The sequence below is a fragment of the Bidens hawaiensis genome, unplaced genomic scaffold (genome assembly GCF_021521415.1).
Source record: "Bidens hawaiensis isolate Kalapana, Puna unplaced genomic scaffold, B.hawaiensis_p1.1 tig00036742_1, whole genome shotgun sequence".
In the NCBI taxonomy this organism is placed as follows: Eukaryota; Viridiplantae; Streptophyta; class Magnoliopsida; order Asterales; family Asteraceae; genus Bidens; species Bidens hawaiensis.
The window spans coordinates 167,306-192,519 of NW_027496409.1; the positions used below are offsets into that span (position 1 = coordinate 167,306).

General features: G+C 33.0%; 1 protein-coding gene across 2 annotated transcripts; it reads left to right on the forward strand.

Annotated features, from left to right (window-relative positions):
- Positions 1 to 6,078: 6,078 nt before the first annotated feature.
- LOC143588731 (malate dehydrogenase, cytoplasmic-like) lies at positions 6,079 to 9,398 on the forward strand. 2 transcript variants are annotated; one of them, XM_077069659.1, is made up of 7 exons: positions 6,079 to 6,269; positions 6,489 to 6,647; positions 6,729 to 6,901; positions 7,779 to 8,056; positions 8,150 to 8,285; positions 8,992 to 9,103; positions 9,294 to 9,398. In XM_077069659.1, the coding sequence occupies exons 1-7, from the start codon at positions 6,131 to 6,133 to the stop codon at positions 9,386 to 9,388; spliced, it is 1,092 nt and encodes a 363-aa protein (XP_076925774.1). In that variant the 5' UTR covers positions 6,079 to 6,130; the 3' UTR covers positions 9,389 to 9,398. The 2 variants fall into 2 exon arrangements, with proteins under 2 accessions (XP_076925774.1, XP_076925773.1); XM_077069658.1 differs by lacking the exon at positions 6,079 to 6,269 and having other exon boundaries at positions 6,492 to 6,647; positions 8,992 to 9,096; positions 9,311 to 9,398.
- The last annotated feature ends 15,816 nt before the right edge of the window (positions 9,399 to 25,214 follow it).

Genomic DNA, 25,214 nt, shown 5'->3' on the forward strand with positions numbered 1-25,214 from the left:
TGATGCCTTGCAAGTAAAAGATTCTCTGCTTCAGTCTCGATGTCGATCAGCTTTTCTTGAAATTGCTTCATTGTATCGTCTATTTTTAGTATGTTTAATACAAATTTTCATCAAGAATAAAACCTAGATTGGTTGCAATAACGTTAATAATGATTTACTCATCACTTAATAATAAATATAAAATGTGTGTTTGTGTATAAGGATAATTAGAGGTGTGCATGAGCCCAGCCCCCGCGGGCTACTCGAGATCCACTCCCTAAACGATCGACCCAAGCCAAGCTTAAACAAGCTTGAGCTAGATCTCGAGCCTAAAAATAGACTTAATTAATAAACGAGCCTGATCCCAAGCCCGAGCTTCAATTATCTAGCTTGAGTAGGCTCCCAAGCCTAAACAAGCAGGCCCACAAGCCTAAGCAAGCCATATTTTTATTTAATCTATTAAATATGCATTTACAACATTATTATCGTTAACATATGTAATTTAATGAATAAAAATAATTAAATATAACAAATTATGTTATATAAAATCTAAAATTTTATACATATATAAAATGTAAATAAATAAAGTAAAAGAATAATTAATAGAAAATAAACGAGCCGAGCTCGAGCTTTAAAAATAGAGCTCGAAACCCCCAAGGTTAACCCTGTAGGTCCTTACAAAAGTTTTCAACAATTCTATTATTGGAAACACAAAATGTTAAATTTACACAAGTAAAAAACAAGATAGCATAGCAATCAATTTGGCATTCGCTACATGCAGCAAGATTGTAATATAAATATCATGACAAACTTTAAGCAGCCTAAGATGCAAGTTTAATCTTTGATTTCTGGCTACACAACTTGAAACATTCCCTAACACCATTCTCAGCAACAACATTGGTTTCATTTAGTTAAATATCATAGTTATTGACCAAAACAGATAAAAAAGTTAAATGCAGAAAGCTTTCAGCTTGTATATTCTATTTCTATTCAGTCAACAAAGGTAACCTTTTGAGTAAGGCTGTATGCAAACCAAACGTTCGGCGAACGGTTTGGTGGGAAGTTCGTTTATGTTCGTTCATTTAATAAACGAACGAACATAAACGAGATAATCGTTCAATTATTTAAACAAACGAACATGAACAGAGCTCCCATTCGTTCAATTGTGTTCGTGAATGTTTGGTAATGTGTTCATGAATGTTCGTTTATGTTCGCTTTTATATGTTGTTCATGAAAGTTTTTTGTACATTTATTATGTTGTCTAAACATTTTATATTCTTAAATTTATTACACCTAACATAAAACAGTATACCATAATTTCACATTGTTTTTGCATTGTTCCCATGTAGGCTCCGCCAATTTTATTTGTGTTCATGAACCGTTTGTGAACACATTCATTTCCTTAATAAATGAACACAATCCCGTTCAGTAAGTGTTCGTTAACCATTCACGAACACATTATTTCCCTAACAAAAGAACATGAAGAAGGCATTGTTCATGTTCATTTAGTTCGTTTGCATCCCTACTTTTGAGTCTAAAACTGGAGGCATGTGCAATAGTTATCTAGGCAGATGACCGAATACAGATAATGCACAAAAGTATAACATCAAAGACGGATCAAAACAAAACATTCTAACAATAATAAGATGAAATCATGTGCTCAACACGCCATTCAATTAGAAACTATACTTTTGCTTTGACAGCTCATTAGGCTTCATCAATCCATACTAAAAAACAACTTGCAGATTGCAGCAGCGCATTCAAGCCAAAAAGAGTGTATAACTAAAACATCAATGAGTGTCAAAAGCTAACAATAATCAGTTATTTAATATTCAAATTAGACATTCGGTTGGGTCTTAACTGATTTTGTTTCAACACTCGGTTGGCCTTGATAGTGTGCAGATTTGGAACATCTAACTTTTTTTATCATTTTCTGTTTTGTATCATCTTTACAAGAATAGGATGCTGCGTGAAAGAGAGATGTGTGTGATTATAAAGCTTAGTCATACAGCACAAATTGCCAATGCGCAAAAGAAGTATTTCTTTGAGATTGTTCCGAGTTTTTAGTTGAATAGATTACAATACAACATAATTACATGGCTCGTTGAGTCAACTACGAATTTAATTTTGGATCACACGTACCAAAACGCAACACGAACGCGTTCCGGGCTCGCGTCATGAAATTGGCGTTCCAGAAAATTATTTCAATTGTACCTAATGCTATTGTGATTGTGAATTCCTTGATTTCAAAACATATACCGCCACTCAATGGCAACATCGAACCGAAATTGGAAAGACCCACTGAAATTGTAAAGCCATTGACGTTTCCAGAAATTCAATTGAAAGGTCCCCCCAATTTATGCGTATTCAAGCCTTCTCTCCATACTCAATTTCTATTCAATCATGGTATTTAGGGAAAAAACAATGTTGCCTATGAGGAAGATGATAGAGTTGAACAGCAATCAGAGCCAGAGCAAGATGATTTTGTTGATCTTGGCAAGGAGGAACACAACCAGAACCAGAATGCCGATAAGCAATAGTAAAGACCAACGAGGTGCTAAAAGTGTGTATTTGTAAATACTGCAATAATAAGTAAAACAAGTTCCTACACTCGAATACACACTCATTTTTTGAGTTCTATTGGGAAAACGGTTGCAAAAAAGGCTGAGAAGCTAGAAGTTTGTAAATCGTTAAAAAGCTCTGTAGTGACTCAAAAAACATAATTTAAGCTCTAAGAAACCAATATATCAATTTTTTCTATAATGGAGAGAAGAGTGATTGATTTAAAATTCGTGAGGGCTTTATCTGCAAACGGGATTCCATTTAACGTTTTGTGTAATCCACAACTTCAAGTAACGATAAATGCAATAAAAAAGGCACCAGAAGGTTATAAAGTGTCATCTAGTGAGAACACAAGAGCCGTCTACTAGATGACTGTCAATGTGTCAGATAGGAAAAGGATCTAAGACCATGTAGTAGAACGGTTAGAAATTAGCCATATATCACGTTAGATCCTTCTTCACATCTCTTAACACATTCATCGAGTTGAAGAGTTCTTCGTTCTCACTGGATGGCGCTTTATAACCTTCTTGTGTCTTTCTTACTGCACTTAACGTTTCTTGAAATTGTGGATTACGTAAAACGTTAAATGGAATCCAGTTTGCACATAAAGCCCTTGCAATTTTTAAATCAACCATGCTTCTCTCTGGTATCAAAAAAAGATCAATCTATCGGTATCATAAAGCTTAAATTATGTTTAGTTGTCACCGCAGAGCTTTTCAACGATTTACAAACTCCTAGCTTCTCAGCGTCTTTCACAGTCGATTGCAACCGTTCGTAACTATCTCGGTCTTTCACAGTCCATGCTTTATGTGGTTGTCGTTGTGTATGTAAATGTCACAAAACATAATGATTCAATCATTGCAATATTTTGCCTACACATAAAAAAAGTAACCAAGAAGGACAGAGAAAAGGAAATAAGAGAAGCTAGAGGTAACACAAATGGACCAAGAAACTATACGAAAAATTAGAAGTAAAAGCAAATGGGAATGTCGTTGGCTAAGTCTACCTTGTGACTTCTGGTTCTGGTTGTCTTCCTCATCGTCAAGATCAACAAAATCATGCTGCTCTACCTCTTATTGATGTCCAACTCCATCATCTTCCTCATAGAGTAAACTTCTTTCTTTCCACATACCATGATTGAATAGAAATTTAGAATGGAAATCGGAAAAATAATATGGATTCAAGAATGGATAACTGAATAGAAATTTGGAATGGAGGGAAGCCTAATATAGGCTTGAATACGTAATGAGAAACTGAAACTGGAGGGACCTTTCAGTTGAATTTCATGAAATGCCAGCGGCTTTACAAATTCAAAGTGGCTTTTCAATTCCGGTTTGATGTTCCATAGAGCGGTTGTACATGTTTCGAAATCAAGGAGTTCACATCCAAAACGAAATTCATAGTTGACCCATCGAACCACGTAAGTTACAAGTTATATGGATCAAAGATTGCAAATAGTGTTGTGTGACAACATCCAAGTCATATGGCTAATCTCCCACCATTGAAGCATTCCTTTGTTTTATCTCCGTTTATGAATAAACCTATTTCCTTTTCTGATTCAGTTTTGGAAGATTTAACGATAATCCGAGGTCCTAACTTCAACCTAAGCGGTGTATCTATGTATTAGTTTCACATCCGGTAGTTGCCCTATGAATTAGATCGAAGGATCCTATATATGTAGGTACTTGTATATGAATTATAAAAAAAAAAAAGATATCTGATAACACTACTTGATCTCATTCAACTATTTGACTTCACTTTTATAATTTTTTTTTAAAAAAACTGTAGATTAAAATAATACCTATAAACAAATAGCTGATGACAGGTTATAATGCAGACAGTATTCAAATAAACAACACAGTAATGTAATACTAGTGACTTTTAAGCTTTATGATACCTGAGGTGTCGCGGCTGCTTCCGTCCGGTGGTGTTATTGTTAGGGTTTTGTTTCAGTTTCTGTTAAATCGTTAATTACACGTGATTGGGCCTAATATTTTAAACACCCAACACAAAACTAGAAAATGCCATTTTATTATTATTATTTACATGTTCATTATTTTATTTATATGTCTAGACTCGATATAAAACTTATTTGATACATGTTTCGCTATGTTGTTTTGAATGTTTGATGGTTTGATTTTAAAAACTTATTTGTTCATGAATACGGTGTTTTAGTTTTACACTACAAATGACTTTTTCTTAATATATATAACTCTTATAATTGTTGTATTTGTTTTTGTTAATGTAATTTGTAGCATCTTGATCTTGGAGTGATCAAGCAAACTACATACTATTGCATTTTGAGTAAAAAGATAAATATGTAAAGATATGAAAGTATTATTTTAGGACACTGAAAAATATTTTGATGGGGTAAATTGAGTTGAATAAGGTAATTTCTAACATTCTTTGTTCTCATAAGATAATGCTGAACTATGCTACAGTTTGAAAACATAGGTTTAATTAATTGGTTCTATTCGATTTTTTTCGGTTTTTTTAAATGGTTAACCGAACATAAACTGTTTTTTCAAAAAACAAAAAAAATAACCGTTGGTTAATGCTTCGGTTTGGTTTTTCCGGTTATTCGGTTCAGTTACTTCGGTTTTCTGCTCACCCTTAGTTTTATATATAAGTTATCGAATTGATATTTTACTTATCGGGGACGGCCCTGAATACATAATATTTAAATACTTACATATTTACACACACCTTATATTATAAATATATAGACAATATAACATGAGTTCAATAAATAAATAAGATTTCAAATGAAAAGCCTAAGAAAAGTAGGAAAAATGTGTGTCTTGTAAATTTATTTCTTAAAATTTCTTATAATTAATTTTACAGTGAAATAGTTATAAACTTCTAATGATATAAGGAGTATTATTTTTATTTTTTTGTTATGTTCTTTTGGGGAAATATATAACTTTGGCCCAGCATAAAATATGTTATTTCAAAGAAATCTTTTACTTAGGCCCAACATAAGAAAACAGTATTTTTTTTTTTAGATTACAAGGACGTACCCATCATTTCTACGTTCCTAATCTCTTCTCGTTTCTGGTTAATACTATTTAATAAACATATTATTTATTAGGTCAACTCACTAACCCGTTTAAGTCATTTTTTACAACCATCAACCCGTTTAACACATTAACATCTTGATTATTACCCATCAACATGCTTAACATGTTTAGATAAATTGGCTAAACTAGTAATGTTTAGATTACGTACACAAATGTAAATGTATACGGGTTAGGATATATGTTTCTGACACAAATAAAAATACTAGTTAAAAATACGGGTTAGGATTTCGATTTTCAGAATCATGATCATGAATCCAATTCCGGTTATCACGTTACCAAATGCTCATGATCATCTTAATTAATTATACTTTCCTCTACAATGAAGTTACGTCCGTTTCCATTAATCATGTTGCATGGCTTATGGGTTATGCTTTGGTATCCCTCAATCAGGGTTTTCGGTTTTCTTTACCACCCTGCCCACCAGTTTTTGATAAATTGTCTCACTGAGAGCTTGGTTCCGTAAAACGGATTGCTTATTGCATTGTGTGTTGATTGTTTTAACTAATCAAATGGAGCCTTTGGAGTTGGTTCAGAAAGTCGTGGTTGTTTTGGTTTGTTTGTATACGTCACGAAAGATGTTTCGATACATATGGAGCTTTGTCGATGTCGAAAAAGATCCTCTTATTGTGCTCGTCACAGGAGCCGCAGGCATGCATGCATCTCCTTGATTTTATTTTATAAAATTGTCGATTCCAGTAGGGGGTGCATGGGTCAGTTTAGGCTCAAACCCAAATTTCGGTTTTTTATTACAATTTCACGGCTTTCTGAAAAAAAAAGGAAGCAAAATATTGACTAGTAGTAGTGTCTACTCTCTAAGTCATCATATGTTTCTTGATCCTTTAGATAACACATTTGAATGATTAACAGGTCAAATTGGGTATGCTCTAATACCGATGATAGCCGGAGGGCAAATGTTGGGTTCAAATCAACCGGTAATTATACACATGCTTGATATTGAGCCTGCTGCAGAAATCTTGAAAGGGGTAAAAATGGAATTATTGGATGGAGCATTCCCTCTTCTTAAAGGTTAGTTTTCAAGACACATTGATTGTGATATTCATGTACAATTGTTTGTATATATAAAGTTTTCATTTGGATCTAATGTAGGCGTTATTGCGACAACCGATGTTATTGAAGCGTGTCAAGGTGTTGACATTGCAATCATGCTAGGTGGATTCCCTCATAGGAAAGGGGACAACAAAGATCTAATATTTAAGAATGTTGGTATATACAAGGCTCAAGCTTCGGCTTTGGAGCAACATGCTGATCCAAACTGCAAGGTTTGTGTCTATTGTTTGGTTAACTTGTTGATGGTAATATGGACGGGTTGGAAGGTGGATCAAAACGAGTAATATTTGGAGCTTGAATGACACAATTTGATTGAAAAAATATGATTACCAAAGTCATAAAATGATTCAACAATAAGTGTCTTTAGATCAAACTGGATAGAAGGTTTTTTACCCATAAAATTTACTAAGGAAACTTTTTGCTACGGTTGTGCATGGGTTGGTTTTGGGCTTAAACCTAATCAAAGACTGGCAACTCGATTTTTGGGTTTTTTTAACAGTGAGTTTTGTTCAGTTTTGATTTCTCGGTTTAAGTTGGCTGGCCTTGAAATATTTGGGCCGGAAAAATAGGCCCAAAATACTGAATTTGAACATGAAACTTTGAGTCTTAAACTTTTGTTAAGTTATTGACTATTACCCGTTTGGGCCTAAATTTTTCATACGACACCATATTTTATTTTTTATAAATCACTTGATATTCAAATAGAAAAATTATAATCTATTAATTCAATAACAAAAGTTGAGTTATTTTGGTTTTTAAAGATTTGGTTCAATTTTTTTGCTACATACAAAACCGAAACCAAACCAGAAATTCAGGTTCTGAAGAAAAACATAAAACTAAACTGTCGTTTTGGGTTGAGTTTGTTTATGTCAGTTTTTTCAGTACGCTCAGTTAATATGGTTTTATGCCCCCCCAAATACTTTTTAGGTAATTTTTTGTATTACTCGTGTGGCATGATAGAGATAAAACATAGCCCAAATTGTGTAGTGACACATTCATAAGTAAACGGCTCGTAACCGCCACCTTTTGAGAGGAAATAAGTACGTGCTTGTTTAAACTAAAATATGCAGAATCAAATGAATTACACAGGTGCTTGTGGTAGCTCATCCAGCAAATACAAATGCATTAATCTTAAAAAAATTTGCACCTTTGATCCCGGATGAGAACATCACATCCCTCACTAGACTCGATCATAACCGTGCATTAAACCAGATATCTGAGGCTCTTAATGTGCATGTTGGTGACGTAAGAAATGTTATAATTTGGGGGAATCACTCGTCAAATTTATATCCAGACGCTAATCATGCTACTGTTGATATGGGGGCGGGACATAAACCAGTGAGAGAACTTATTTCTGATTATCAATGGTAGCTCTTCATTTTATTTATTTTCCTTGAATACAAAATCTTAAGTATGTTTTTAAGTTTAGAGTGTTGTTAATGATGATGAATATGTTTCAGGTTGAATACTGAGTTCATCACAAATGTGCAACACAGAGGTGAGGCTATAATTAAAGCTCGGAGGTTGTCTAGCTCGTTTTCTACTGCAAGCGCTGCGTGTGATCATATGCGTGATTGGATTCTCGGTACACCAAAGGTCCGATCTTGTGTGTGTTTGTGTGTTCTGTTTTGTTTTTGTTTTATGATTTTTTTTGGGTTGGGGGGGGGGGGGGGTTTCTAGGCGTAACACGGTATTTTTATGAGAACTAGAGGAACAAAATAAAGCATTTTAAGATATAAGAAAATGGTTAAAATTCGATGTTTATTCATCTCTCATAAAATTATACACACATACACACACAATTCATTTATTTATAGAACCTACACATATGTAAGTTAACGCTAAAAATTTAGTATAACATATGAACAAATTAGTTTAATGGTCTTTTATGTATATAGCATACAAATTTGTATGGTAGAAGAGTTTTGTTTTGTTTTGTTTATTTAATATGATTGATTGATAAAAAGTTAAATGATTTAGGTTTGTTCTCGCAACAATGAGAGTTTAGTGATGATGAAACTCACCTTTATATGTGTGTAGTGCACGTCCGTCTTAGAACAAAATATATGTTGAGAAACGTAAGAATGACATGATACATTTGTACATAGTCAATAAAAGATAATCAGAAGTAGTGATAGAGTGAAACAAAGACGGTTACATAATTGTACGGCGTATCACATTTAAAGCAATAGCTACAAATGCATCATGCAGTTCTTGCAGTTTACAACATAGTACTGAAACGAACCCCCTATATATATATACATCATTTCCTTAATCTCATTTTTCCACTTTCGGGAGCCAGGGAACATGGGTGTCAATGGGAGTTCATTCTGATGGGTCTTATGGCATCCAACCGGGCTTGATTTATTCTTTTCCAGTCATTTGTGAGAAAGGCGAATGGTCGATTGTTCAAGGTATGTTTAACATAATAAATATAATGATAGATCTAATATATGAAGTAAAACAATTTAGTAAGTAGGTTTTATGCAATTTATATATATATATAGGGTGACTTGACTTTTAACCCACACAACTGATTCAACCCGTTTCGGAACATGTACCTGTTTGACCCGTTAGAAATTTGAAAATTTTATAATGGTGTAGGGCTAAAGATTGATGAGTTTGCAAAGGAGAAGATGGATGCCGTAGAAAGAGCACTTGTTGAGGAGAAAACCGTCGCCTACTCTTGCCTACACTGACTTTCATGTAATCATGTATATAATTTCCATTGCTGCAATTATGAGTTAACTGTTGTGTCCTTCATTTCTCGCTTTATTTATTCATAACCACTAGGAAAAATTTGTGAATACATGAAAGTCCATAGGTAAATAACTAAGTACTACATGAATTTGGTCTTTGGCAAGTCATGGTCATGATTTGGCTTATTTAGGACCCTCTTCTCTAGTGTCGTCGTAATGGGCACCTGTTCAGACATGTGTTAGTAAAAAAGTGGGCTATGCAATTTTATACTTTTTTAAAAATAATTAAAATTAAGACGCTACACTGATTTTCGCTTTTATAATGGTTTAGTTAAGGCTTAGTTATCAATTATCACGTTCATCAAATCGTGATTTTGTTTGTACTTGAGCAAACTCTAAATTGATAACAAGACTACTTTTTTAATTGACTCTTAATTCAAAATATAATCTTTCATGAATACACGTGAAGATCCGATACATAAAGATATTGGGAAGTATTAATGTATTGTAACGAAGTCAAAGATTATATGAGAACATTTAAGCACAAAAACTGAAGATGTAAATATGAATATATATTTGGAGAGATATATGACTTGTCATATTATAAAAGGATTCACTCAAAACACTCAAGTGTATGAGATCATATATATTTCATCAAAAGCATTCAATGGTAAGTTGTGATGCTTTTAGTATCTTACGTGTGATTGAAAATCAAAACTATCATCATCGATCAGTGGGTGCATGGGAGATACATGCAAATATCACAAGACAGCGTGACTAAGGCTAAGGGTATGGAAAAAGGCTTATATGTATATTGTATATATATAAACCCAAACTCTCAAACCATCAAGACGGTAAAAGTTAAACATGCATGGATACTTACCAGATCATTTTTTCCCATCTACAGAAAAATGCAACACTAGGGATCTTAACAATAAGATATATGCAACACGGGTAAAAGTATTTAATCCAATGCCATATTTTATTAATTGTGTATCTGCAAAATTAAATCACAATCACATACTCGTTAAAGCATATATAGACAAGCACGAAAGATAAATGCCATATCAGTTCAGATCCTTGCGAAAAGTGAAAACAATAGTAAAGACTATATATATTGTGATATGTCATTCTCACATAAGTCATCCTGCCTCTCTAGTAAAACATGTAATCAAGATTTAATTACACGGCCATATTATCATAAACTATGTGATGTGCATGTGAAAATAAATGACATGACTATATGCGTCATAACCAAGTCCCAAAATTCAACTTTTAACATATTTTAATTTAAAAGCAGGGAAATGGGATCCATTTCCTATAATGAAAAAGACGTTATCATAATCGAATATAATATATACATTTCATTAGATAATATGTTCCTTTTTAGACGACAACGAACGATTAGTCTAATATATTGAAACATATATACAATAGGGCGTATCTGTATTATAAGTTGATATACGTTTCTCTCGTTCATGTTACCGTTGAAGCCATCTGATTATGGCGTAAAGTCGTAAATGAGTCGGACTGCTGATTGTATATGAGCTACTCAAAAATAACTTGTTAAAAGCTTGAATCAAACCAAAGTTAAAAAAAAAAAACATGTCATATAATGTGTGATACGTACCACCTATTTGCATATACCATATTCTTTCGACACCTATCTCAATTTTTATTACTATAGAATTGTATAAAATTTCACGAACACTCGTAAAAATAGAAATATAGGAGCAATAAAGATAGATGCTATATTAGTGCAGATCCTAGCATAAACACTAGTGAATACTATATTGTGCTAGGTAATGACAATTTAGAACAAGATATCTGTAAAGTTTTATGGATTAACCACACTGAAGAAACACGGATCCGATCTCCGGGTATGGGTCCTGGATCCAATGAGTCAACAGGGTAAAGTACGATAATTATGACTAAGGTATGAGTGTAACTTCCCAAAGTCCAATGACCGGAACCTGCAAAACAGACACCGTGAGTCTCGTTACAAGAAGGACAAGAGGGGGGGGTCTTCCTGTAACCACCATCCGGCGTGAGAATCAGTAATGTTCGTAAATGGAGAAAGTACTGAAGTAAACAGACTAAGTGTAGTCAGAATGCAAGTGAGTGAATGAATACCTCATACCGTTTGACAATGTATTTATAGCCGAAGGACGTAAGAAGGTGATTGGGCCAGCTGTCCTCTTCTAGAAGATCTTCAATAACCGTCTGGACGCGTGTCCTTTTATGACAGGTTGAGCTATACGTCCCATGTGCATGGGTATAACAACCTGGACACGTGTCGCCCAATGATAGGATAGGTCGCACCCTGGCCATGTGCACGGTTATAACAACCTGGCCAGGTGTCCTTTATTCATTGGCCGGTAAGTCACGTGTTCCTCAAGTAACAATCGTGGATATCCTTCTAGATGGTAATTGGTTGGTGACAGCTGTCCCACTGGCATTTCCTCTCGGTCGTTTGGGCGGATTGATATCTTATCCTGCGGACGACTTTCGAGGGTGCAAGGATGCTTCCGCGCGTGGTACGAGGACGTTCTTCCTCTACCGTGATATGCGGGTGATCCGTATGTCCCACGGGTGGTCTATTGGAGGTTCCTCTGTGACCCGCGGGTGGTACTTAAGAGTATTTGGGTCTTTTTGGTACCCTACCTCTATACACACGGTTTCTGATTACAAGATAAAAGGGTCAATAAGAACCCTAGAAAATAAGCAGCAATTACAAAATAACTTCAATGATAATGGTCTTCAACAGTGATATATATAAACCACTCTTGTGTCCACACAGATTGTGTGAAGATGCCTCTGTCTTGATGTTATTGTATAGCAAACTTATAGCATCAACAGAGTCGAATGCTTCACAATAGAAGAAAAGAATGGAGAATACTCTTGCAATGCACCTTTCTTAGTAGATGATAAGGTGGCCCTCCAACTCACTTGTTTGACTTCATAATAAAAGGAAAATACCTCATAAAAGAAAAATAATTATTAGAAAAGATATGAAAGGAAAGACAATAATCAAGGAATTAAATGAAAATAATTGTAATATTTTAACAATATCTCAATCATCAAATAAAACATGTCATGTGGTTTCTGGAAATTCGTAGTCACATGATATCAACCATGTTATTTTATGCAAATAGAACTTTCTCAAGGCAGTATGACCCCTCAAAAGCTAAGGCACAACTCTAATTATCTATTAGGGGTAGGGGTGGTCTCGGCAACCCATTCAGGTTGAGGCTTTGCCGATCGGCTACACAACCGCCACCAATTCAGGTAGGCTAGGCGGGTAGCTAATCCGGCTACTTTTTCCCTGGTGAAGATGGCAATGATTTTTGATAATTAAGCCATTGGTAACGGATATAAAGCCATTGGATATTGAAAAATATATTTTTTACATATGTAATACACACCACATTAATCATTTTTATTTAACAAAACTCATACATTAACCAATTTTTTTATCAATTTTCTACACACCAAACAAAATGGAAGAGATGATTTTATTTATTACAACTGGGATTACTATAGTACATTCTTCATCAACAATGTCCTTAGATGAAAGTACACATTTATGACTTCAGTTTGATCTTTTAGATCATCTTACAACCTTAAATCTATCGTACTTCAGGGATGAGCAAATTGTACCTAGTACTAGTACTAAAACAAGCATTTCGGTACTGGTGTCAAACTTTTAAGAAAATCGGGATCAGGAAATTCGTGATCGGTACCAGTATTTACCGACTTTTACCTACGGTACCGATATCAAATCAAGCATTTTCAATACCAATACCGGTATCAGGTTTTTAAAAAAATCAGGATCAGAATACTCGGGATTTGTACCCGTATGGTACCGAGCTCATCCATATTATACATCGACTCAGACGAGAATTAGTTTAATTTTATGTCCATATATTTTATTGTTGATGTTTTTTTTTACTTTAACTAACTTTTTATTTTTAATTTAGATAAATTTCGAGTTTTGTTTTAAAATTGTAATTTATGTTTTATTAGAAAAAACAAAAATAAGAATGGTCAAAGATGAGGGTATGGGTGACAAATGTGACCCGTTGGATTGAATGAGTTGTAATAAAATGTATATAATGGGTCAGAATGAGTCAAACTAAAAAAAGAAAATGATTAAAACGGGTCAAAAAGGGTTGACATTTCTCGATTTTTATAAAAATATTTATGAAAGTTAATAATATACTTATAGTTTGATGATGCCCAAGACACGTTTATTTTTTTTACTATCAAATTGGTTTTTAATTTAAATAATATTATATATATCTTTTATAAGATATTATTTTTTATTATATCCTATTTTATAGGATTTTTACATAAATAATTTGGTGAGAATAATTTTTAATTAATGAGATGTTATAACCCGTTTAAGGAATATCTGGGTTTGGTAAGACCCATACCCATGAATTCGGGTCAAATGCATGAGAAGCCTCAATTTAAAAATCAAGCAAATCTGACGACTCCAAAAAAGGGGGAGCGACCACATCGCGACACGTAGGATTTTTATATCTTCGTTTATATATATTATAGATAAAAAAACTACCATTTTTGTCACTTGTCAATCTCATACCTCTCCTCACCTTTTTTTCAACCAATTTCAATATATGATCCTTATCTTTTAAGTAATTTCAATATGTGAATTCAAGTTTATTTTTATTAGATGTAAATACTAATTGATTCATTCATTAACATTAATGGTAAAATAAGGAAATATCAAAATTGAAGTTGCATGCCTGTAAAATAAAATTTGAAAGCCACATGTTGCAAATAAAAAAAATAAATGTGCATTATTGTCGAAAAATTTGGATTTGTACGATAAACTACAAATTGATTTTAAGCTGGGATTCAAACAACAGTTCATAATTTTTTTTATATAAGATTGGTTTCTAATTTTGATTTAAAATTTTCTCATACGCATTTGAACTCTGGAAATGTGTATGTTCTTAATTTTCTACAAACATTTAGTATAAATATTACAAACATAAAGAATACATGTTATAATCTTGGTGTTTAGCATTAAATCATTGAAGCTGAATATTATAATTATAATTCATATGTATAACGATTTACTATATGAACTATCTGCCATCTATTTATATGCCTTTTTTGTGTAGTATAAAGAGTTTTAGCAATAAAAAAATCAATATTTAGTTTTCAATATTTTCTTTCATAACTCAGACCAAAATGCTTCAGAAACATACGTTTTATGACTTTATTTATACTTTTTTATACATTTAAATATATTTAATTTTATATCCTTTATAGGATAAATTACTTAATTAAAAGCATTTGATATTTTAAACCAATTTTTTTTTTCAATCCCATTCTATTATTTTCGTTTTCCAAAAATCATTTAGGATATTGAAACTTAGAATGTCTTTTTCATCAGTTATTTATATAATTCCAATATTATATTAACTTATTAATTTTGTTTTTATACAAATACAATGAATTGAGGTTGTGTTAGTGTTACATGTTGGTTAGTACATAATTAAAGTGTTTATTATGGTTTATATTAAAAACAATAAACAATCGATTCATAATATGTGGTATGAGAACAATCGACTTGGACTAAATCTTGATAACGCCAGCTGCTAATGCTTAACCTTTAATACCTAAAGATATATATGATTTTAAAACTAAAAGTTTATTTGGGTTAACCCGAAACCTAGAATTCGGACCCAAGAACCAACCAGAATTACTTCGGTTCAGGTTCGGGTTAGTATTTTCTTGGGTTCAACTTTCTCGGGTCGGGTTAGTTTGGGTTCGGGTACGGGTTTTCTTGGATTGGGTTTCAGGTTATGGGCAGATGTTCTCAAATGACATCATACTAATTGATTAAAAGCTATGATATTTTATGTGTATGAATATCTTTTTTATTAGTTTCATGGATATATTATTATTTATCTAGAGTTGGCATGTACTTGGAGAACCATTTTTGATTTTTTGTCACACAGAGAACTATGCGTGACTATATAAAGAGTTATAAACAGATCTATATGTTATCTTATTAAGAGTTACAAGCAGACATTGACTACAAAATTTTAATTTTTTGATAAACAATGTATATATATCTACTAATACAATCACAAATGTAATGTAAACTGAGGTTTTTACTTATTGTAACATATTTGTGTAATTTTAGTTATGTAATTTCTGTAATTTTAATGTAAATTATAATTGTATTAACAATATATAATCAATTTGTTGATTGTATTTCACTTAATGGTTAAAATTTAAAATTTTAATCAATTACCCGTGTAATACACGGGCCTCAAACTAGTTATATAATAAAAGTATATATTCACGTTCACAAAGAACTGTCTTTGAATTTACGAGCGTGACTATTTTTTAGGGACAAATAAAAATGGACACATGAAAAAACACCAACTCAACAAAATAAAAATCTAGTGTAAATAGAAGTACAAAGGGGCTAGGTTTATTGTGTTGTTGACTATTGAGCATGTGTCAACATGTGTTAGCGAACACATGCAAAATGATAGCCTTATTTAATTCATAAAAACACCAACTCAACAAAACAAAAAAATCTAATGTAAATAAAAGTACAAAGGGGCTAGGTTTATTATGTTATTGACCATTGAGCATGTGTTAGCGAACACATGCGGAATGATAACCTTATTTAATTCATCAATTACTTAAGCATAAATGATAACCTTATTCAGCTATATGTCCTTCAAGAGTCGAAACATTCTATGCACTCATTCATTCCCAGTGCTCTATAAAATAATACAAGTAGATCGATTGAGCACAAATGGATCAACAAGTGTGTAGACCACTGCGCATACTTGTAACAATTTCCTTGATGATATCTGTAATAAAGGGGTGACAAGGAGATACATATGCGATGTCTTGATTGAGACTTATGAGAGTGAACCTTCATAAATACAAGTAGAACAAACACAAAAGGTATTAAAGTTGTCACTTTGTATGAGTTTCTATAGATCTCTTCACCATTCAATTATTGTTGCCCATACGAGATTATACAGTTTGGTCATTGTAAATCTGTAACTGGGTCACAAAGTAAAACTAAAAAAATAAAATCATTTAGTTTGTGTTGCCCGTGTTAGATTATATAGTTTTCTTGATGATGTTTATATTCAACTTGTGTTGCCGTTAGTTCTCTTGTGATCATTTAGTTTCAGTTGCCAAGTGAGATTTTACGTTTTTCTTTACATTGTAACCCGGTCATACAGTCTTCCGTCATTATAACTAGGTCGTACAGTAGAAGTAACAATATATATTTATTCAGTTCGTGTAACCCATGTGAGACTTTATCGTTATTTTAATCCTTCAATTTTAGATGGCCTGAGTGAGATTCTACACTTTTGTTAGTCGTTGTAAGGTGGTTGTAACTCAGTCCTAGTGTCAAACTAACAAACAAAAATAAATAAATAAAAATAAAGGTGTCATATTAGAAGTAGGGTGATGCCAATAAATAAACATCTTTCAACGATACGGTGAAATTTTAAATTAACATGGACCTCATCAAAAGGCTAGATAGTTTGTCAACATATGACACTTCAATCATGCAACCACACAGATAAACGACAAGCGACATATCATGTGTCAAAACAATTATATCAACGGTTGGTATATCAACACAACAAAGAACATCACTACAATGACATGTTTATATTTTAGTACGTCTTTGATCCATTTTATATTATAAAGTTCAAATGTTGACAGAACAAAATCCCCAACATACCAAGTGTTACTAAATCAAAAGAAATAGAGCTTATTGAAATAACTATAATTTCAAAGCGAATTAGAGGTTAAAAATCCAAAGTATGTCTCGTTGGCTGATAATAATCTATAATAACAATTTGTCCAAGGGAAATACTAGCTTTCGAATAGCAATCGATCCATCCCAACAAACAATTGACTTATTTTTTATTCCAATCGAAATGTTTTGAAATGCAAAAATGAAAAATAGACGTTACTTCTCCGTTATAGACCGAGTCTTGGCTAGTGAAAGTGAGAATTAGTATAATCATCAGTCAAATCATCGGTATGTATTAACATTGGTCAGTGAGTTTGTGAGTTTTAAACTAATAAAATCCGATTTTAAAGATTACAGATTTATAAGTATTTAAATGGTGAAAGCTATATATGATATACAAACCAAATTATGCGTGCGTGAGTGAGTGTGTGTGTGTGTTAATTTAAGAAAATAATTTGATAATTCTGTTAATTTGATTGCAAGCACCATAAACACGGCTCTTCAAAAAAGTGTCGATTTCGACCCATTTGCTTGTTGACGGGTCAATTTGACATGTGTTCTATCTAACATGGGTCAGTTACAAAATCAGCTAAGAATACGGAACCTGTCAAACGCTCAAATTCTGTTTTTAATACATATGGCCCGACCCGTACTAGAAATGAGTTGTTTCGAATCCAAGCCCGTCTTCACCCAACCCGCCCATTTGTCTCCTCCAAAAATACACGTTAATCAATAGAGGAAAGGATTCAACCAAGATATAGATTATAGAGTCAACAAAACTTACTTTGGTCTGTCTTGTAATGTCACCAATGACTTCAAAACACCGGGACCAATCTTGTCAGCAAGAACACCTTGTTCCGATATCAAAAAAGACTTCTCCTTTACGTAACTTTGCAGTTTCTTAACATCATAATCAAGCCTCATTTGATGTACAAATTTAAAACTCATTTATTAGTTAATAAATGCAAAACACATGTTGATTAAAAACATAATGGATATGATAAAATGGTACTATTGAGAAACATTGATAAGACTAGTCTTTCATCAGACCAGACCTGTATTATTGATGATAGCAGTTATTTGGCATGTATGTCGGTAGTGGGTCGTTTCTATACATGGTAAACATAGTGATACATCTTAAATCAACTTTGCCTGGTGTGAAAAATACAAGTTAAATAAGTGGGCCATCACATTCATGAAGGTCTGTGTGTACTAAAGGAAGCATAATTTCTACAAGAACATGCACCACTTACAAAGAGGGTTCAAACGTTAAATATTGTATTATGAGATGATCTAGCAAGGAGTTAAAATTAGTTAGTGCCATGAGAAAATAAACAATGGCATAGCCTGATAGACGCTTTATTATTCGGTACGCTACAGCAATCAACTATTTGATCAAAGCCCATAATTATGAAACTCACATTCACTATCAGCCTACAAATGTGTTGTGTAACAATTATATTGAAGCGGAGAAACAGAAGAGAATTAAGAAGCTTTGTGGGAATTCAACTTCTGCATACGTCAACTAGTATGGGTTATAAACTAATTCAAACACTAACACACTAACCATTATAACTTTAAACTAACTGAGTCAAATAACTAAATATAGAGTCCAAGAAGACACTCTTGAATGTGCGTGAATGTTGTTACGTGGACATGGGAATGCTACAAGAGTAAGGTTGCATGTAACAAATTACATAAACCAACAAATAGTTTGCACGCACAATTGTTAAAAAATTTAATAAATAAATACGCAAAAAAAAACTGGAATAACATCTAAATGTAGTAGTAATTAGAATGGAGGGGAGATCCCTTAGTATACACTAGAAAGAAACCAGAAACCTTAAGAGATGCCTATCTTGGTCCCGTAGGCTAAGCACAAATAAAGTAATAATTATAATTATCAATATCTAATTGTAATTAATGAACAAAAAATACAGTTCCACTTAATATATGTTATGATGATACAAGATCGAATTCATTGTTTCATCGATGCCCACATTAAAGATAGAAAAAATTGAGGTAGATACAAATTGACTATATTGATTTGCATTTTTTTCTTGCAATAACACATATTTGTTGAAAAAATTCCTCTAAGAGGCTTAATTGAGTTGATGCAATCAGTAAATTCAGAGTTCCAACAAGAAACATGTTTTCGATTTTATTGAATCAGGTCAATAATCATATCATCCATGTTTTTCAGTTTTTCTTATATGATCAGAAGCTTTAGCAAAAATGTGAAGTCTGTGAACAATCAAAACCAACTGCACAACAACTCTGTTGCAACCAACTGAACCGAAGTATATAGGCTACAACTGAAAAGATATCCAACCTAATTTACTTTTAGCACTATCACTAAATTATTAAAAAATTTCAAAGCATATAGGCTACAAAACAGAGGCTTATAATAGTGATTTCTGAATATAATGAAAAAAGTAATTGATCAGTGCGCCTAGGTTAGCTTTAAGCAGCCCTAACTAAATGTCTAAATGATAAGAAAACTAGGCATGGTGATTAAGTTTAATGATGGTTGTAACTTTATAATGATAGGTTAAATTGTTAAAACCAAGATACCTTTCTCCAAAATCGTATGAGCGGCATGAAACAGAACCCGAGCATACACATCAGTTCCAGAAAACATCATCTGTGTTTTTTCCTTAGATTCATTATTCCCACAAGTTGCACAAATCTCCTTCACAAAAGACCTTGATTTATCAATTTCCTTCATCACCAACTCAAAAGGTGAAAAAACGCTTGTTTTCATGGTCCGAGCTCGCTTCCTTAATGCAGTCAATGCTTCTCGGTTCCCATTTCTCGTTCTATCATTCTCAACTAACTGTTATTACAAAACTATAAAATTGTGAAGCATGAGAAAATAATAAACTTATAGTGATGAAAGCATGTTTTTAGTTACCTGATGCCTTGCAAGTAAAAGATTCTCTGCTTCAGTCTCGATGTCGATCAGCTTTTCTTGAAATTGCTTCATTGTATCGTCTATTTTTAGTATGTTTAATACAAATTTTCATCAAGAATAAAACCTAGATTGGTTGCAATAACGTTAATAATGATTTACTCATCACTTAATAATAAATATAAAATGTGTGTTTGTGTATAAGGATAATTAGAGGTGTGCATGAGCCCAGCCCCCGCGGGCTACTCGAGATCCACTCCCTAAACGATCGACCCAAGCCAAGCTTAAACAAGCTTGAGCTAGATCTCGAGCCTAAAAATAGACTTAATTAATAAACGAGCCTGATCCCAAGCCCGAGCTTCCATTATCTAGCTTGAGTAGGCTCCCAAGCCTAAACAAGCAGGCCCACAAGCCTAAGCAAGCCATATTTTTATTTAATCTATTAAATATGCATTTACAACATTATTATCGTTAACATATGTAATTTAATGAATAAAAATAATTAAATATAACAAATTATGTTATATAAAATCTAAAATTTTATACATATATAAAATGTAAATAAATAAAGTAAAAGAATAATTAATAGAAAATAAACGAGCCGAGCTCGAGCTTTAAAAATAGAGCTCGAAACCCCCAAGGTTAACCCTGTAGGTCCTTACAAAAGTTTTCAACAATTCTATTATTGGAAACACAAAATGTTAAATTTACACAAGTAAAAAACAAGATAGCATAGCAATCAATTTGGCATTCGCTACATGCAGCAAGATTGTAATATAAATATCATGACAAACTTTAAGCAGCCTAAGATGCAAGTTTAATCTTTGATTTCTGGCTACACAACTTGAAACATTCCCTAACACCATTCTCAGCAACAACATTGGTTTCATTTAGTTAAATATCATAGTTATTGACCAAAACAGATAAAAAAGTTAAATGCAGAAAGCTTTCAGCTTGTATATTCTATTTCTATTCAGTCAACAAAGGTAACCTTTTGAGTAAGGCTGTATGCAAACCAAACGTTCGGCGAACGGTTTGGTGGGAAGTTCGTTTATGTTCGTTCATTTAATAAACGAACGAACATAAACGAGATAATCGTTCAATTATTTAAACAAACGAACATGAACAGAGCTCCCATTCGTTCAATTGTGTTCGTGAATGTTTGGTAATGTGTTCATGAATGTTCGTTTATGTTCGCTTTTATATGTTGTTCATGAAAGTTTTTTGTACATTTATTATGTTGTCTAAACATTTTATATTCTTAAATTTATTACACCTAACATAAAACAGTATACCATAATTTCACATTGTTTTTGCATTGTTCCCATGTAGGCTCCGCCAATTTTATTTGTGTTCATGAACCGTTTGTGAACACATTCATTTCCTTAATAAATGAACACAATCCCGTTCAGTAAGTGTTCGTTAACCATTCACGAACACATTATTTCCCTAACAAAAGAACATGAAGAAGGCATTGTTCATGTTCATTTAGTTCGTTTGCATCCCTACTTTTGAGTCTAAAACTGGAGGCATGTGCAATAGTTATCTAGGCAGATGACCGAATACAGATAATGCACAAAAGTATAACATCAAAGACGGATCAAAACAAAACATTCTAACAATAATAAGATGAAATCATGTGCTCAACACGCCATTCAATTAGAAACTATACTTTTGCTTTGACAGCTCATTAGGCTTCATCAATCCATACTAAAAAACAACTTGCAGATTGCAGCAGCGCATTCAAGCCAAAAAGAGTGTATAACTAAAACATCAATGAGTGTCAAAAGCTAACAATAATCAGTTATTTAATATTCAAATTAGACATTCGGTTGGGTCTTAACTGATTTTGTTTCAACACTCGGTTGGCCTTGATAGTGTGCAGATTTGGAACATCTAACTTTTTTTATCATTTTCTGTTTTGTATCATCTTTACAAGAATAGGATGCTGCGTGAAAGAGAGATGTGTGTGATTATAAAGCTTAGTCATACAGCACAAATTGCCAATGCGCAAAAGAAGTATTTCTTTGAGATTGTTCCGAGTTTTTAGTTGAATAGATTACAATACAACATAATTACATGGCTCGTTGAGTCAACTACGAATTTAATTTTGGATCACACGTACCAAAACGCAACACGAACGCGTTCCGGGCTCGCGTCATGAAATTGGCGTTCCAGAAAATTATTTCAATTGTACCTAATGCTATTGTGATTGTGAATTCCTTGATTTCAAAACATATACCGCCACTCAATGGCAACATCGAACCGAAATTGGAAAGACCCACTGAAATTGTAAAGCCATTGACGTTTCCAGAAATTCAATTGAAAGGTCCCCCCAATTTATGCGTATTCAAGCCTTCTCTCCATACTCAATTTCTATTCAATCATGGTATTTAGGGAAAAAACAATGTTGCCTATGAGGAAGATGATAGAGTTGAACAGCAATCAGAGCCAGAGCAAGATGATTTTGTTGATCTTGGCAAGGAGGAACACAACCAGAACCAGAATGCCGATAAGCAATAGTAAAGACCAACGAGGTGCTAAAAGTGTGTATTTGTAAATACTGCAATAATAAGTAAAACAAGTTCCTACACTCGAATACACACTCATTTTTTGAGTTCTATTGGGAAAACGGTTGCAAAAAAGGCTGAGAAGCTAGAAGTTTGTAAATCGTTAAAAAGCTCTGTAGTGACTCAAAAAACATAATTTAAGCTCTAAGAAACCAATATATCAATTTTTTCTATAATGGAGAGAAGAGTGATTGATTTAAAATTCGTGAGGGCTTTATCTGCAAACGGGATTCCATTTAACGTTTTGTGTAATCCACAACTTCAAGTAACGATAAATGCAATAAAAAAGGCACCAGAAGGTTATAAAGTGTCATCTAGTGAGAACACAAGAGCCGTCTACTAGATGACTGTCAATGTGTCAGATAGGAAAAGGATCTAAGACCATGTAGTAGAACGGTTAGAAATTAGCCATATATCACGTTAGATCCTTCTTCACATCTCTTAACACATTCATCGAGTTGAAGAGTTCTTCGTTCTCACTGGATGGCGCTTTATAACCTTCTTGTGTCTTTCTTACTGCACTTAACGTTTCTTGAAATTGTGGATTACGTAAAACGTTAAATGGAATCCAGTTTGCACATAAAGCCCTTGCAATTTTTAAATCAACCATGCTTCTCTCTGGTATCAAAAAAAGATCAATCTATCGGTATCATAAAGCTTAAATTATGTTTAGTTGTCACCGCAGAGCTTTTCAACGATTTACAAACTCCTAGCTTCTCAGCGTCTTTCACAGTCGATTGCAACCGTTCGTAACTATCTCGGTCTTTCACAGTCCATGCTTTATGTGGTTGTCGTTGTGTATGTAAATGTCACAAAACATAATGATTCAATCATTGCAATATTTTGCCTACACATAAAAAAAGTAACCAAGAAGGACAGAGAAAAGGAAATAAGAGAAGCTAGAGGTAACACAAATGGACCAAGAAACTATACGAAAAATTAGAAGTAAAAGCAAATGGGAATGTCGTTGGCTAAGTCTACCTTGTGACTTCTGGTTCTGGTTGTCTTCCTCATCGTCAAGATCAACAAAATCATGCTGCTCTACCTCTTATTGATGTCCAACTCCATCATCTTCCTCATAGAGTAAACTTCTTTCTTTCCACATACCATGATTGAATAGAAATTTAGAATGGAAATCGGAAAAATAATATGGATTCAAGAATGGATAACTGAATAGAAATTTGGAATGGAGGGAAGCCTAATATAGGCTTGAATACGTAATGAGAAACTGAAACTGGAGGGACCTTTCAGTTGAATTTCATGAAATGCCAGCGGCTTTACAAATTCAAAGTGGCTTTTCAATTCCGGTTTGATGTTCCATAGAGCGGTTGTACATGTTTCGAAATCAAGGAGTTCACATCCAAAACGAAATTCATAGTTGACCCATCGAACCACGTAAGTTACAAGTTATATGGATCAAAGATTGCAAATAGTGTTGTGTGACAACATCCAAGTCATATGGCTAATCTCCCACCATTGAAGCATTCCTTTGTTTTATCTCCGTTTATGAATAAACCTATTTCCTTTTCTGATTCAGTTTTGGAAGATTTAACGATAATCCGAGGTCCTAACTTCAACCTAAGCGGTGTATCTATGTATTAGTTTCACATCCGGTAGTTGCCCTATGAATTAGATCGAAGGATCCTATATATGTAGGTACTTGTATATGAATTATAAAAAAAAAAAAGATATCTGATAACACTACTTGATCTCATTCAACTATTTGACTTCACTTTTATAATTTTTTTTTAAAAAAACTGTAGATTAAAATAATACCTATAAACAAATAGCTGATGACAGGTTATAATGCAGACAGTATTCAAATAAACAACACAGTAATGTAATACTAGTGACTTTTAAGCTTTATGATACCTGAGGTGTCGCGGCTGCTTCCGTCCGGTGGTGTTATTGTTAGGGTTTTGTTTCAGTTTCTGTTAAATCGTTAATTACACGTGATTGGGCCTAATATTTTAAACACCCAACACAAAACTAGAAAATGCCATTTTATTATTATTATTTACATGTTCATTATTTTATTTATATGTCTAGACTCGATATAAAACTTATTTGATACATGTTTCGCTATGTTGTTTTGAATGTTTGATGGTTTGATTTTAAAAACTTATTTGTTCATGAATACGGTGTTTTAGTTTTACACTACAAATGACTTTTTCTTAATATATATAACTCTTATAATTGTTGTATTTGTTTTTGTTAATGTAATTTGTAGCATCTTGATCTTGGAGTGATCAAGCAAACTACATACTATTGCATTTTGAGTAAAAAGATAAATATGTAAAGATATGAAAGTATTATTTTAGGACACTGAAAAATATTTTGATGGGGTAAATTGAGTTGAATAAGGTAATTTCTAACATTCTTTGTTCTCATAAGATAATGCTGAACTATGCTACAGTTTGAAAACATAGGTTTAATTAATTGGTTCTATTCGATTTTTTTCGGTTTTTTTAAATGGTTAACCGAACATAAACTGTTTTTTCAAAAAACAAAAAAAATAACCGTTGGTTAATGCTTCGGTTTGGTTTTTCCGGTTATTCGGTTCAGTTA

Bases quoted from the DNA above. Each gene is read 5' to 3' on its own strand.
- LOC143588731 (XM_077069659.1), top strand. From the start codon at position 6,131: ATGGAGCCTTTGGAGTTGGTTCAGAAAGTCGTGGTTGTTTTGGTTTGT. The intron at 6,902-7,778 runs GTTTGTGTCTAT...TGAATTACACAG, and splicing joins ATGCTGATCCAAACTGCAAG to GTGCTTGTGGTAGCTCATCC. The intron at 8,286-8,991 runs GTCCGATCTTGT...TTCGGGAGCCAG, and splicing joins GGATTCTCGGTACACCAAAG to GGAACATGGGTGTCAATGGG.